The sequence below is a fragment of the Protopterus annectens genome, chromosome 8.part0, assembly GCF_019279795.1.
Source record: "Protopterus annectens isolate FY-2018-M chromosome 8.part0, PAN1.0, whole genome shotgun sequence".
In the NCBI taxonomy this organism is placed as follows: domain Eukaryota; kingdom Metazoa; phylum Chordata; order Ceratodontiformes; family Protopteridae; genus Protopterus; species Protopterus annectens.
This window is the reverse complement of record NC_056741.1, coordinates 698,293,962-698,311,461: the sequence shown is the minus strand read 5'-3', so window position 1 is coordinate 698,311,461 and position 17,500 is coordinate 698,293,962. Positions and strand designations below refer to the sequence as shown.

Genomic DNA, 17,500 nt, shown 5'->3' with positions numbered 1-17,500 from the left:
ACACACACACACACACACACACACACACACACACACACGCACACGCGCACACACACACGCACACACACACACACACACACACACACACACACACACACACACACACACACACACACACACACACACACACACACACACACACACACACACACACACACACACACACACACACACACACACACACACACACACATGCACACGCACACACTGTGTCTGTTGCTGAGAAATAGTTACGCAGAGCATTCATTTTAAGCAACATTTTTTTTGCATCCTGTCTTTTTAGTCAATGAGAATAAAATTGTGTACTTCCCTTTCTTGGTACAGGCTAATATTAAAATAAGTAACTTAGTGACTGCCAACGAAAGACTGCGGTGGTGGTGCTGCGGTAGCGTTGTCACCTTACAGTAAGACGTTGTCCTGTTCGATTCTCAGCTAAAGCGTCTTCTGTGTGGAGACATGCGTGAATGGGTGTCCCTTCGTTGAAGGTTGTGCATCAGGGCTGGCAATTTGGCACGTAAAAATCTACTGCCAATTATTAGCAGACCGGAGTTCCGCTGTGGCGACCCCTAACCGGGAAAAGCCAAAAGGCACAGTAACAACAGAAAAAGTAACTGCCAATGAAAGACTCCTGTTACTCTAAAAGCTTGAGCAACTACAAAATATATTACATCACCTCTATCTTTGGGTATATTTGTGTTTTCAGTTAAGGTGGAAAACTGTCAAAACATTTTATACATCATTGCTTGCAATTCAGAAATTATCTTACCTGAAGTGATAGTTGTCACGAAGTTGATTTTCCAAGGCAAGAATTTATAATGTAGCACAGCTATCATAGCACAGAAAGATGAAGCCCCAATTGCAACCAAGAGAACAAATGTTTGTCTAGTAGTTCATGTGCTAGCTGCAGTATACTGGGGGAGGATGGGACTGAGTGTCCGCTGCCAGTCTGCCCACCCTGGGTGAGGGAGGTGGTTCTGGCTCATGCCTCTAAACCTCTCAGCACAAGAAATCTGGACAAAGCCTAAAATAACGTGGGACATAGACCCAAAAATGCAGACAGATTTTAAATATTGCTCTTCTAAATCTGGGAAGTTGTTAAAAAAACAGTATTTGTGTTAGCATGCATTTTGTGAAGGATATGAAGTCTGAAACTCAAATATACATCATTATTCAGTGACTTCAATCCTCAGTGATTTGCCAGAAAACCAAAAATTTTCTGAGGAGCAGAGCTAACATAGGAGACAGATATCTAGACATTCTGCAAAAATCTGAACAGTTGAGAGGTATGCCCTGTCTCACTGTTATAGTGACACCCAGAAAAAGTGCTAGGCAGTGCACTGCAAGGAATATGCCTGTTGAGTACATGCTGTCAGTTCACTGCAGATGCCCATGTCAGGGAAGCTACTTGCCATACTGGGCATGTCTCCCATTGAGGCTGGCAACTGTGATGGAGCTCAAATGAGCTGCTTTAGGGAGCAGGGCTTTAGGGTGGGTCAGTCTGTTTGGCCAAATCATAACAGTCAATTCTCAGCTCTAATTAAGGGCCAAGACTGTTGAGCCCAACCTAGTGAATGAATCAGCTGTAGGGATCTCGCTCTAGGGAGGGGATTATGAACCAGCCATCAAATTGAATGAGGTAGCGCCGTGAGCCCTACAAACTGGGAACAAATGGATTATTGGACAGTTTCCTAGCCTGGGGCTAGACCTGGGAACTTTAAGAGGGAGGAGACATGTATGAGCAGTATATGGCCTTCTGCAGAGGGAAAGAATGGGTCAAACAGCCTAGGGTGGGACATAAATTTGGCCAATAAGCTGTAGCATTGTAAAAAAAAAAAAGAATTTAAAATTTAACATATCATCTAGCTCAAAGGAAGCTGTTGTCAGCTTCCTATCACAAAGTTATAGGTCCCAATCTGTTAAGGTAAACACTGAAGTGTATGGTTCACTGTAATTTCTGGAAATAAAGGTATGCAAACAAAAACTGGACCAAACAGATCCTTACTGATGAATAATCCAGTCTTATATAGGTGCAAACCCAGTGTGACACCTTAAAACATGGCAAGGTTTTCGGCCAAAGCCAGAAAAAAAAACTTCACTTTTAACAGATAAGACTTCCTGTTTGCAGCTCTTCTGGTTTCTTCAAATCAAATATAATTTAATCAGAAATACTGTTGGGCTCAAGAACAAATCCTCAATGCACAGAGGAGAAGGAACTTGAGACAGGGATTCAACAGTAACTTAGACACAAAGAAGAAATATTGTCTGAAAGGGAAGCTGTAGAAGAAGGTAGAAGGTTAACTGTGGAACTAAGTTAAACTGTAATTGTCTGGGATGTCTATGCTTGGTCTAGCTGGGGTTACAGCAACACTTACTGTATAAGTGGAGAGCAGGAAAAATAATTTGAAGGCTGTGAATCCACAAAATGGAAAAAGTGTCTGTGATCCATCTCTGCAGATAACACCATATAAAGTAAACTGTGAATTTATATATTGTCCATTGTGCTATATTGATTTAAGTGTACGGTTCATCACTTATCTGTTACTGAACAAAATATTGGCTTCTCTGTTCTAGTTACAAATAAGGTTTCCCTCTGCAGTATGTGATCTCTAATAGATTGCAGTTCTTGATTATTACACGGCCATATTTGAGCAAATGACCTGCAGAATTTGCTGTCAGCTGTCACCCACAAGCTAAAATATTGATGTGCTGAATACTTAGGATGGCAAAGAATGGAGCTAATCACTTTTTAAAGACTCTCAAGGGTGATGAAACAAAATAAGACTGCAAAACTGTGAAACATCTTCCAGCTGTTTTATTTTGTAACCCCATTCTGAAAAACTGTAAAACCTACAATTTTTTAAATATATATTTTTTATAGCGTGATGTCTATTGGTTTTCATGACAGGCTCTAACATCCCAATGGCACTGCAAAAGGATAAAGCCAATTATAAGAAAACCAGTGATGGATTGACTAATGTGAAACAGGCTACTTCATTTCACAGAAATCACTGTTTTTTTGTTTTGTTTTTTATCTTGGCCATAAAACAACTTTAAAAATGCCTTGCATCTACACTCTTCTTCCCTACAGAAGCTAATTTGTCAGTACTTATTACATTTGTTTTCCAGTTCTAAATCTAAAACATATTGTCTTACTATCTGCTTTTCATTTTTTTACATCAAAAAAGCAAAGTTGCCTCTGAGATGCAGAATAAGCCCTGACTGCAGGGACTGCAACATAAGCTTGATTAGGACATCCCATTACAGAATGAGATGGACAGAAGAGGCAGTTATCACTGGCTGATGTTAGCTTGTCCATTCTTTGGTAAGGAGGCAGAAGACTGTGACTGTACTAATGCAGAAGTACCATCCAAAGAAAGCTGAATGTTACAACTACGTGCATGGAGATATGAATACGTTTCATCTAACTGAAAGTGCAGGTGCATTTGCATGGCCCAATGTAGGAAGCAGCCCATTGCACATGCTATATGACAGATGATTAGCACTCAAACTCCCCCACCAAAAAAAAAAACAAAATTCCTAAAACTTTCATAGGGTGAGTGCCCCAAGTTCCTTGGCTTTAACCCCTCTCCTTTTAGCTTATCATTGGCAGCCAGGGAAGAATGAATGGACCAAAAAATGGATAGGCAAGCCTAGATGTTTACAGTGAGCAGGGTGTAACAAATAAATACATACATACATAGATACATAAATACATAAAAGAGAGGTAGTTTTGTCATATATATGCACTGCTGCTTAAGATCATATTAGGCAAGTGAAATATTATTTATGCCCATAATACTTAAAATGGCACCAGAGAATTTCCTAAACAACATTATGCGATTCAAAATGTATATTGAAAATACAGCTGCAAATGTGATACACAGAGGTCATTTAAATATAATCTAACTTGACTACAAAAATTATTCTTCACTTTATTGCTTTTCTGCTCTATGTTGAGATGCATGCCTGATTGAGAAAATGGCCTTCTTCTCTTAACAGCAGGACTGTGAATATCTGTCAGTTCAAAGTGAAAAAGCAGAACTCATAAATGGTTTAAGGTGCAGGTTATGCAACCCATCTCTCATATTATCCCCAGAAACCAACTTGAAGGCAGCATAGTGACTGTAAGATGATAAGGGGAATTTAATTTCCCTTCTTTCTGCCATGAGATAAAGTCAGTCTAGACATTGTCATCCATAACATTCATTTGCCAATAATCCCTTAATCCCATTCAGAATCATGCAGGAACTGAGGTTTATACTATTACTCAGTCAATGCAAATAATTCTGTAATGTGTGCAAACACATCACAATATGTACATATACACACACGCACACATGACATGCACACTGAAGGAACAATCTGAATTATCATCTATGGCTCCCCCTTTGGGGTGTTGGACAAACCTGGAGCATCTGGTGAAACCCCACCCAGACACAGGGAGGATATGCAGACTCCGCAAAGAAGGCAATCCATCCAATAACTAAACAGGAGAACCAAGCACTGTGAGGCATCCATACTAACTGCTATACCACTGTGCAGCATAAAGAAATTTCTTGCAGAGCATATATTTATGTAGATGCCATAGACTGCATAAAGGACCTTACAAAAAAGTCTCTTTCTATATTCATTCAAAACTGATAATAACATAGCATCAATGACTAAACAGCTCAGAAAGCACACTTCATCTTTCCAAAATTCTATCTCAGCATATAATGCATATGGCAAAATGAAAGCATTTAGCATGTACATATCTTTATGATCCAATTCTTTTGAAAAATGTAGACCCGTAAATGGGGAATAATGTAGAAACGTAAATGGGGACTAAAAAGCCTCTAAAAAGATGGCACATAAATGGGGACTAAAAAGTCTCCTTCATCAAGCTCCCTTAGGACAAAGAAGCTAAGGAATCTGCATCCATAAGGTGATGAATAGACCATGTTTTCAAGTGTCTTCAGTTTTGCATCACCCTTTCCACATTTCTGAAAATAAAGACAAGGATAAACGTAACTCACACTTTTCTTACTGAATTACCTAGAAATAGTTCTAAGCCTGATAACCATAAAGGATAAATTTCCAATTTCTTCTCTGAGCTTTCTTTAGAATACACCCTAGAGTTCTGATATCATTAATGAGCGTAAGTATTCTAGTAAACGCTTGTCTTAATTTGGGCTACTCCAGAATCAATGCAACAGATGCAGTACAGGTGGCTGTAGAGCAACTTGGACAATTGGATAGGAAACTGGAAATTCATCCCTGGCTTTGCACCTATGTCTCTAATGGACAGAGGTAATTTGTAAATGGTTCATCTCCCAGGCCCATCCTTACACTTATCAAGGGTATCAGAACTTGTCAGAGATTTGGGATGGATGGCTAGGCTTAAAAAGGCCCTTGTGGTCGTTAGCCTAGTAAACACATATGAACCTATGGCATCTTAAGCAAACCTCTTTTTCTAAGTTTCTAACACCATTTTTGAGGCTGCAACTCCAAAGTTTGAGGATGCTTATTAAATCAGCACATCAGCCACATTTTCCATAAATGTTTTACTGGCATGCACATGTAACAGGAAAAGGACCTTTCAGATTTCTGAGTAAGGCATTTTCTAATATTTTACTTGGAATCATCTGAACAAAGAGGCACAGTTAATCAAATTACACTTCTTCTCTCCTGAAATAGACCTAAGCATATGAATATATATATATATATATATATATATATATATATATATATATCTTATTTGACAAAATCTGAAAATAAAAACAGTTGAATTAGGAAGAACCTTAAAGTTACTTTGGTGAAACATAGAGAACCATTGCACAAATTCAAGTTCACTGAACACAATGCATTTACCTTAAGTGCTTGGTATACATTAGTAGTATGTGCAATCTTGTGACCTGTGTGCGTCCTGCGCACTTTACAAATTTGACAGATGAGCCTTTGGCATGTCTTGCAGTAATGTGATACCTCTTCTTTGTGTTCTGGGCACACCAAACCCTGCGAAAACAAATAATATGGATATGATTAAAAATCAAAATACAAGAGGGAAGCATTACAGTACAAATAACTCATCCTTTAGAGTTGTCACTCTGAGTCTAGAAGCTGATTTAAACAGCCAGATCGAATAGCCAGTGGCAAGGAAGGTGCACTGCTATGTAGTCTGTGTATAACAGAAAAATTTAGTAGTCTCCATAAGGAAATGGCCAATAAAACATGAGGGTACACCTAATCACCTGGTATGAACTTATGATAACAACTATAAGCAAAACAATCCCATTATTTCAATAAGTAGTATAAAATTACTTGAAAGGATTCAGCAGAGTATCAGGGACAAAGAAAAAGGGGAACAATTACACTAATTGCTAGAGCTTCAAGAGTCATAGAAGATGGGGAAAATGTAATAATGGTAGATCTGTGGTAATAAGGGGCTACTGGCAAGGGAGAAGGATTACACTGGCATGTATTTATATTCCACCAAAAACTGCCAGTATGTAGCTTAAGAAAATTTGGGGAGAAATATTCAGCTTTCAGGAGGGAATATTACTTATAGGTGGGAACTGGAACTTGATTTACAACAGTGAGGATGTTATTTGGGGGACCTTGAAGGGAAAATATAATAAAAGAGAGTAGATTTCTGACATATTAAAATATTTGATATGGAAGATGAGAATTAGTTAGAATGAACTTGAGAGAATTTATATATTATTCCCCAAGGTTCAATAATTCAGCTAGACTAGACAAAATTATATTTCACAGGAACACAGGAAGCTGTTTATTTAGTTGAAAGCTTTGACACACATCCAATAACTATTTCAGATCATGTGCCAATAAAACCAATGATAAAAATGCAGGATAATGAAGTAAGAATAAGACACTGGCCCTTTTCCACCTTCCTGTTAAAAAGAGAGGAATTTAAGGAATAGGTAGTGACAATTATTCAAGAGTTATTAGGGAAGATAGAAATTTCTTCAGAAGTTAGAGCTAGTGAGAGGGATAAAATAAAAATGGAATTTAAAAATAGGGGAGAAATAAAAGAAAAAGAGAGATGGTTAAGACGTAATAGGAATTATTTACAGGGGCTAACAAAGGCTAAAGTATTACAGAATAAGGGGAATCTCACATAACAAAAATAGGCACAATTGCAGAGTGTTAAAGAGAAAATACGGGAGCATCTGGATAATACGCAGGAATTTAGAAAGACTGCTGTTAAGCAACTTTTTTTCCTATAATAATTCCAGAGCACTAAAACTTAAGCAAAATAAAGTAGAAAGGGTTTTTTACCAAGCCTAGGCAGCCTATAACAAGAAAAATAACCAGTGACCCTGTAGAGGTATTACAGAAATTTTGGAAACTTTATGAAAATTTGTATAAAGCAGAGAAATGTGGAAATCAAGAAATAGTGCAAATGGAAACATTTATGAAAGACTTAAATATTCCAAGATTAGAGGTAGATGAAGCTCAACAATTAGCAGTTAAGATAGGAAGATATGAGATAAAATGGTGATGTATAACTGATCTGTAGGAAAGTCTCCACAAAAAGATGCCATTTATGTGGGAGTTTGGAAGTTAGGAGGGGAGAAAGTGATAAAGATCTGGAAGATTTTGTATAATAGTATAGAGGGTAAGAACCAACATTCTGGAAAAAAGCTTTGGGGGATGTAATATCTAAAGATGGTAAAGTCCCATCAGACCCAGCTTCATATAGGCCCATTTCAATTTTAAACCATGTCTGCAATGTGTTTATGTCTATATTAGCTAAGAGAATGGCAAAGGTGTTGCTAAAATTGAGATATGGATCAATGTGGTTTTGTGGAGGGGAGACAACACATTTGACAACATGAATATGGCAATGATGATGCAGAGAGAAGCAGAATGTAAGAAAACACTACTTGTTGTTCATGGGTCTTAATGTAGAGAAAACATTTGACAGAGTAAGCTGGGATTTTATGAGTAGGGCAATAGATATATTTGCATTTCCCTGATACAATAATAAGAATAAATAAGAGGAACGATAAGGAATCAGAGGCAAGAAATAAAGTAGTAGGGCTCCTTTCTGATATACTGTGTATGAAGATAGCAACCAGGCAGGGATGCCTTCTTTGCCCTTTGTTATCTGATTTATAGTTAGAGACATTGGCAAAGAAAATAAGTGACTCAGGAATTCTAGGATATAATTGGTTTGGTAATCAAGAAAAGTTGGCTTTATTTGCAGATGATAATATTCTGTGCCTAAGAAATCCAGAAAAAGACATCTTGGAGTTGTGGAACATTTTGAAACAGTTTCAAGTCTTTTCGGGATATAAAATTAATGAAGATAAAACAAAGACTACAGCTGTAAATTATGTACACACATTAATAAGTTCAGCAATACCCATATTTATCAGGACACAATAAGATGAAGTATTCAGGAGTATGGATTAAAAAGGCTTTTACTATGGCAGCTAAAGATATGCAGGAAGAGACTAAACAAAAGATAATACAAAAAAACTGAGAAACTGGAAGCTCTTGTTTATGGATATGGACAGTAAGATACAAGCAGTGAAATGTTTTAGTCCCTTTTGTTTTATACATATGGATCAGGCATATTTTCATCAACCAGAGGAGAAGTTGCGGACAATAATTAATAACAGATTTGAAGGATTTTTTTCTGGGAAAGGAAGAGGGCAAGGATCAAATGGGATAAGTTGATCCTTCTAATAGAACAAGATAGTGTAGGATTACCTCACATAAAGGGATATTTAGAACTGCACAGTCAAGGACTGTACCTACAATTAGTAATGGAGAAGTTAAAGAAATAGAAACTGAAGTTATGGATTACCTATGAAGTGAAGGATTTACTGCAGAAAATCTAACTTGGATAACATCACAGCAGGATAGGGCAATGGATCCCCAAATTAAGGCAAAACCAGTGGAGCAGGAAACATCTGATCATTTGCCAAATGAAGATACTTTGGAGCCTTCCAAAGGAAACCAGTACAAACATTTAGACGAAGTTGCAAAGCAAGGGGAGGAACAGGAAACTGTGGCAACTCTGATGCAGCCAATGTTGTGGGGTGATAGGCCACTGAGTTTCCATAAGAAAGGGCAACAGATGACACAGGATGAAAATGAAGAGAATGTGGCACAGGAAGATGCTGTAGAGCTATCTATCGAATGCTCACAGGAAATGGAGAACAAAGAATATGCCTTCAGTTTGGAAGAAAATGATCTAAGAGAAGAGTTGCTAGATCTAATAGAGATGGACAGACAAATTAACATCAATGAAAGAACTAGACTACAGAAAGTCAATAAAACCCAAAAAGTTAGAAGTTTGATAAAACAAATGAACACAGTGATTAGGACTGTCCATAGAGATTCATGTGATATAACAGAAGTAAACAGGATATATTACCGTGCAGCTAAATTAATAAAAGATAAAGTCTTCCCATAAAAATACAGGGTAGTAAGGGAAAGGAAGGGGAGAAATTGAATGCCATCACGGAAGTATCAAATAAGACAAAACTATAAAGTAATTAACACAAGAAGTGTCACTGTTATAAGAATATAGAAGAGGGAACATATCAACAAAAATACTCAGAAAGATAGACATGAAAAAAACAATGCACAGTATCACAACAGATCAGGATCTATTGTGCACTATTGCAAATAACAAACTAAAAATATCAGCACAGACAGAAAAACTTAGAAGATACACAGATACGTTTAAAGAAAAAGTACAAAATAAGCAATTCATTGATGACCCAACAAGGTTTTATAGAGAATTGGAAAACAAGCCAAAAGGAATTGAAACGCCACCAAAAAAAGAAGAAATAAATACATTTTGGAGAAATATCTATGAAGACCCTGTGGAACATAATAAAAATGATAAATGGGTAGAAGAAGTAAAAGAAAGTGTAAGAATTTCAAATGTACATGATATGCAATGGGATGAAGTAATGACAAATGTACATGATATACAATGAGATGAAGTCATGACAAATGTACATGATATGCAATGGGATGAAGTAATGATAAGAAAAGCCTCTAATTGGAAAACCCCAGGCCCAGATGCAATACCTAAATTCAGGTTAAAAGAATTCATAGGTTCATAGGTTCATAGGTTCATACTAGGCTATCTGCCCTAGGGCATTTATAAGCCTAGCCAGAGTGTGTTTGGCTTTCGCCACCCATTTTAAATTAATTTTGCTATGCCCTTTTTCGAGGTTAGTATACTGTGCCTCTGTCTAACAGTGACACAGAAGTGATACCCGGGGTAAACGTACGATCTCCCATCCACTCATCAAGATTCCTCTTGAAGAGAGATAATGAGGGACTCTGCCTAACCTGGGCTGGGATTTTATTCCAGAGTGAAGGGAGCCTCTGGATTATGAATCTGTCCCTCCAGCATGTTCTATTTATTTCAGTGCTGAGGTTCAAGTCTCTCGAGCGCATAGCTCGATGGGATTTGGATTTTCTGAGGTGCAGCATGTTCATTAATTCCGGGTTGGACATGGCTTTATATGTCAGGCACAGATCGCCTCTGAGCAGGCGGTATGCCACTGAGTAGAGCTGGAGTTTCTTTAACCAGGCAGCATATGGCATCTGTTTGAGCCCTTTGATCTTCTTGGTGAGCTACTTTTGGGGTCTTTCCAGTTGCTGCAAGTGTCTGGTAAGGTACATCCCAAAAGGGGCATTGTACTCAATTATGGGCCTGATGAGGGATGAGTAAAGAGGCACAATGACCTCCCCTGATCTAGATGTGAATCCCTTCATGATTAGGTGGGCTATATAAAATGTTTTTCTAACCACTTGAGAGACTGCTATCAACTTGGGTCCCCAGGTCCTTAATTACTTATTCTGTACTTAATGGATTACCACCTATGTGGTAATTTGTGGGCACTTTGTTTTTGCCAAAGGGGATGACTATACATTTTTTGGCGTTTAGCTTGAGGCCATGGCTCTGGCACCAGTTGTCTGTTTCTATGAGGCCCTTTTGGAGGATGCTTGTGTCAGCTGGAGAGTCGATTATGGCGCCCAGTTTGCAGTCATCTGTGAACTTGGTCAGCCACAGTCCTTCCGTGTTTGCCTGTACCTCAGAGAAATATATACCGAACAAAAGAGGTCCCAGGACTGAGCCTTGTGGGACACCACTTGTAACTGGTTTGGAGTCTGACATGGCTCCAGCAATTCTAACCATGTGGGTTCTGTCCTTGAGCCAGTTTGCAACCCATCTTGTGACACAGAGGTTTATATTTATGCTGGTGAGCTTATCTATAATGCCCGTGTGGGGTATTGTATTGAAGGCTTTTGCGAGGTCCAGGTAGGCTGTGTGGACCACCTTCCCCTCGTCGATGGCCTTGGTGACTGTTTCAAAGAAATCAACCATGTTTAAGAGGCAGGATCTGCCCTTAACAAAGCTGAACTGGGTAGGATCCAGTGTCTGTAGGTCCCCAATATCTTTATTTATGAGGTCCATGATGATCCTTTCCATAGCTTTGCAAACCAAGCTAGTCAGGCTTATGGGGCGATAGTTTCCAGGATCCATTGAGGCACCACCTTTGTGGAGAGGGACCACTGTTGCTGTACGCCACTCTTTGGGTACATATCCTGTAATAAGGCTGAGACTGAACAGTAGTTTTATGTTTGGGTTTATCTCTTCTTGGAGTTCATGTAGGATGCAGCCCGGGACACTGTCTGGTCCCATTGATGCTGTGTTTTTTGCTTTGGAGAGGGCGGCTCTTACCTGAGCATCTGAGATGTCAGGGAGGCAGCACTCTGCTAGGATAGATATTTGTCCTTTTGGTGGGGAGGGGGGGGAGAAGTTTGCGCTGAACCTGTCAGCTAGGATGTTGGCAATGTCTGTGGGTTCGGTGTATTTTTTGTCATTTTGGACTAATTCTGACATCTTTACATGAAGATTTAGCCATGAGTAAGAACTACTTATATGTGCACCCCAAACAGTCACCAGCCTGGCTATCAACAGGAAAAAACAATACTCATACTTAAGAGTGAACCTGCAACCTATCCTAAAAGCTATAGACCAATAACTTGCCTTCTGGCGATGTATAAACTATACACGGGAATCGATGCAACAGATTTTATAGTCATTTAGAAGAAAACTCAGTCGTGGCAATAGAGTAAAAGGGTAATAAAAAAGTCATATGGAACAAAGGATCATTTGTTGTTAAATAAAGTCATAATGGAGAAGTGTAAAATGGGAAGACTAAGTATGGCATGGATAGACTACAAAAAAGCATCTAATAGTATCCCACATTCATGGATTAAAGAGTGCTTAAAATGTATAAGATGCACCCTACACAAATCAATTACATTACAGCGGCTATGAAACAGTGGTCAACTACCTTGCAGTTACGCCATGTTAAAAGATAAATTATTATTCCAGGGATAAGGATTCAAAGGGGGATATTCCAGGCTGACTGCTCTCTTTTCTTACCCTTAACCCAATAAGCTGTCTGCTTAACAGTTTAGGTCATGGCTATAATTTGTCTCCCAGAAAACAACAAAGTGTAAAGACATCTCATCTTCTTTTTGTAGATGATGTAAAACTGTATAGTTCATCAGATGAGAAACTGAAAGCACAACTGCAAGTGGTTAAAACATTTTCAGATGATATAAGAATGCCATTTGGCTTAATAAATGTGCAAATGCAACTTTAAAAGCAGGAAAGCTGCAGCACCAAGAAAACATCAGTTTGGGACAGGAATGTGATATAAAAGAACTTGAGCAAGAGGGAGTGTATAAATATTTGGGAATCGATGAAGGATCAACAATAAACATGAACAAATGCGAATAAAAGTTAGTAAGGAATATTTTAGAAGACAAATTAATACTAAAAAAAAAGCACTGACATCTAGGAACAAAGTCCAAGCTATAAACCAATTTGCTCTTCCTGTTCTAACTTACAGTTTTGGAGTGATTGATTGGCCCCAAAAGGTGTTGGAGAGTTTTGACAGGAAAACAAGAAAGATGCGGCATGCTCATCAAATGCTTTATAAAACTCAGTGCATACCAAGACTATACATTCACCATTCTGAAGGAGGAATGGGCCTCCTCGAAATTGATTACATGTATAGATCTGCAATAGTGGGACTCTATACATATCGGCTGACCTCACAAGACCCAAACATAGTGGAAGTATTGAAACATGAGGAGAATAAGTCTAAGATGACTTCCCTGTTTAGTTTAGCAAAAGCATATCGGCTTCAAGCGGGAACATAAATCAAACCAGAAGTAGATAAAAATCAGGTATCAACTGAATGTGCCAAAAAAACAAAAGAAAGAATATAAGATGAAGGATCAGATGAGAAGGCAAGAAATGTGGAAAATGCATAAATATACTTGCAAGTATAAAAAACTCTTGGAATAACTTTATGTTGATCAGGATCAAATGGAGGAATGGTTAAGGAGAGGTGAATTTAAACCAAAAGATGAAAAGTTAATATTGGCGGCCCAAGATAGTGGACAACATACATGTTGGTTTTCAAAGTACATTGAATATGTGGCAGGGTGGTGATGCGGTAGTATTGTCGCCTCACAGTAAGACTTTGTCCTGTTCGATTCTCAGCTAGAACATCTTCTGTGTGGAGTCATGCATGAATGGACATACCTTCATTGAAGGTTGTGTGTCAGGGCCGGCAACTCAACATGTAAAAATCTACTGCCAATCATTAGCGGACAGGAGTTCCGCTGTGGCGACCCCTAACCGGGAAAAGCTGAAAGACACAACAACAGTGAATATGTGGCAGAAACAGACAAATTCAGGTTTTCTAAAACAGAATTGGAAACAGTTGCACATCATGTTTCTGGTTGTGATTTACGAAATGGCAGGACTGTATACGGAAAGGCATAATAATGTGGCAAAACTGTTGCACTGGGGATTGTGCACACATTATAATACTGAAGTAGCTGAAAAGCAATGGAAACGTGAGCCACAAAGCATCATAGAAAATGATGAAGTTTATATCACATGGGATCACACATTACTAACAGTTCATAAAATAGATGCAAGAAAACCAGATATAGTAGTCCATGAAAAAAAGACAAAAGTTGATTATTGAAATCACTACACCTAATGTCTTACATACAGAGAGACACAAAGTCATAAAATACCAGGATATGCAGGAAGAAACAAGGCCAATGTGGAAGAAAGATACCCAGACAGTTCCAGTAGTAGTAGTAGGAGCAGTGGGTCTTATAAAAAAGAATTTACAGTCATACTTAGATATGTTACCAATACATGTAACTCCATATGAACTGCAGAAGGAGTCATTACTGGCCACATTGCAGGTGCTGTAAATAGCACTTCTGGCTAACATCAAAGATTGAAACAATACTAATTTCATGAACTTTAATCATTCTTTGATTTAGGAATGGAGTCCATTCCCCTCATGGTATTAGAAACCCAAAAAGACTCAGGGAATTTTAAAAAGTAAAAAAAAAAAAACATTAATAAAGCAGCAGAATTTTAAGAACTAAGCCATCACAAATGGAGAAAAGAGATTTTGCCAATATGAATGACTGCAAGTAGGAATACAGAAAATAGAAAAGAGGGGGTCAAAATTTACTAGTGAAAATTGGCAAAAGAACCAAGGTATTGGGGGCGTATAACTAGAGATGGAAAGTTAATAGAATGGGATGAGGCCAAGAAGACATTTGGACTGTAGACTAGAGACTGCCTTCCCTATGAAGGATTAACATCAGAGTATATGCTAAGAGAAAGTGATAGGATAATCCTAAGTGAAAGACCTGTTCTGGTAGAGTTTTTAGCTGACTCTAGGACAGAAACTGCTGTTAAAAATGGATAATTAGTAGGGTATACAAAATATTGCAGAATAACTTTAAGTATCATTCAGAGGAGGTTAGAAATAATTGGGAAGAGATATTGGGTAAGCAATTTACAAGGGAACAATGGGAGAACATATGTATGGCTTTTGAATATGCAACAATGTCTAGGTTTAGTATTATTGCTTGGAAGTGTTTGCATATGTATTTTTCTACCCTGAGCAGACTCCACATAATTTTTCCTGAGGTAGATGGCAAATGCTGGAAGTATGACGGGGAAGAGATATGTAATGGGGTACATATGTTTTGGGATTGTAATGAGTTGGCAGATTTAAAAAGATCCCTACAAAGTACTCTGTCAGAAATATTGGGTGAGCAATTGGATGTAACGAACGAAAGTTTTTTTTTTGAGCTGGACACAGGATCTGAATTGCCTAGACATAGTAAGGCCTTGTTAAATTTAATTCTGAGGGCTGCCAAAAAAGCAATTACTAGACAATGGAAAATAAATGTCTAAACCAACTGTATTTGAAATATTGAATATTGTAACATAGATGAACTGTAAGTAGGATCTTTTGGAAAGGGAAATAAATGGAAATTGCGGAATCAATACATTCAGAATAATGTTAGGGAAGGCAGGAATTGAGTAATTTATGTATTGGTGGACTGATGATAGTTATAAAAAAGAACATATGTGATGCATAATGTATGCAAATGGAAATGTTAGTATGGTTTCTTTTCTTCTATATTAAAGTATGTTTGCCTGTGTCTTAAGTGATCATTTAATAAAGGTGTTAAAAAAACATTACTTGGAAGTTATTTTTTTAGCCAGTTAATTCTTGAACAGTACAATACTAAAGTCACTATAAACCAGAGGCAACAAAACAAATACAACTGATAATTTCTGACATAAAATATGGATGTTACATTAACAAGGATGGAACATTCTTTTTAAAAACTCATGTACTTCTAACAAATAAAAAAAGATAAAAATCACTTCGACACAGCAGAAAAAGGCAACTCATTTAATCACAACAGGTTAGTGTTTTCACGGTCACTCAAACAACCGCTTCATCAGACAAACATTTCATAAAGCAGTCAATATTTAAAAAACTATGCACCAATGAAAATGCCATATTAATTAACTATCTTGTTGAATTTAAAGCAAACAACATATATAAAAAAGCATATAAAAAACATATAAAAAACTATAAATCAGTAAGTTAATGTTTCAAACATCTCTGACGTAAAAATGGTTTCAAAGAAACCATGTCATTGATACTTGGATATGTATCAGCTTTAAAAAAGATGATCCATTTTTGCTCAATGGCCTCGGTCTTATTACAAATATCACCACCTCTCTTAACTTCATTAATTAGTTCCAATACACAAAACTTAAATTCATTACTTACACCATTGCATTCTACATGTTTAGCTAATGCATTAGTATTCTTCCTATTACTAATATCCCTATCAATACCAAAGCATTAGAGAGCTATTACTTGTTACCTTGGATATAGGCTCATTGTTTACGGTCATCCCCAATGAGTGGGGTATTGAGAATATCAGGACTATGCTTAATGGTATGAAATGTTACTCAAATGATAAGGTTTTTCTTATTTGTGAGTTACTTGGTATCATCCTTGATAACAATGTCTTTATGTTTGGCAATGACTATTACTTGCAGAAAGTTGGCGTGGCTATGGGTACGTCTTGTGCCAATAGCTACGCCAACTTAGCTTTAGATCAATGGGCATTTGAAATAGGGATTTTAGCTCATCCTAGGGTGCTTTGGTATAGACATTTCGTTGACGATGTTTTTTTGTTATGGGAAGGTGATGGGACTAGTCTATCTGAATTTATAGAGTGGTTGCATTCTACCACTTCGTTTTGAGATTTACCTATGAATATTCGCTGGAAAACATAAGCTTTTTAGATGTTTATATTAATAGGAAAGACATAGGTGGCTTTAAAACATCTCTATATAGGAAAAAGATTAGAAAAATACTTTATTACATAAAGGTAGTATGCATCCACGGCATGTGTCCAGAAATGTGCTCAAAGGTCAATTTCTTAGGATGATGAGAATGCATAGTGATGAACATGATTTGTTACAAGCTTTTAATACTTTGAAAATAGACTTTCTCAGCAGGGGATATTCTGAGAGAAGTTAATAACTGCATAGACCAAGTTATGAAAGAAAGGCACAGCATGGGTAAACCTTATTTTTCAGAAAAATCATACCCACATGTGGTTGAGTCATCGGATAGTAACAATATGAATATGAGGTTTTTGTTAACCTATGCAAGTGATGTCATGTGAGGTTATTAGGAAACACTGGAATAGTCTATACTCAGATAATAAGCTGAGAGAATGTATTTCTGAGACTCCACTGTTCTCTTTTAGGAATAACTTGTCCTTAAAGAAACAACTTTGTTATAGTAAAGATGATGTTATAGTACTAGGATCACAACGTAAGGATACATAACCATGTAGACATTGCCATGTTTGTAAATTTCTATATAGTGCACCCCCCCAGTTTAGATATCCCTTTCATTACTGCTTTGTTGAGTTTCCTTTTTATGCTGATTGCACCAGTTGCAATTTAGTTTATTACTGTTTCTGTACAGTTTGTTATGTTTTTTATGTTGGTAAGACCATCAGGTCCCTTAGAGAACGTGTGTTAGAGCATCTTAGGGATATTAGTAATAGGAAGAATGCT

The 17,500-nt window shown here is 37.5% G+C and overlaps 1 protein-coding gene across 1 annotated transcript in view; it reads right to left on the bottom strand.

The window, feature by feature from the left end:
• The window catches only part of TRIM46 (tripartite motif containing 46), a 564,405-nt gene that overhangs the window by 252,353 nt on the left and 294,552 nt on the right, over positions 1-17,500 (bottom strand). Inside the window, exon 4 of the mRNA XM_044080147.1 lies at positions 5,851-5,994. Coding sequence (XP_043936082.1) covers positions 5,851-5,994 — 144 coding nt within the window. The remainder of the gene's footprint in view (positions 1-5,850; positions 5,995-17,500) is intronic.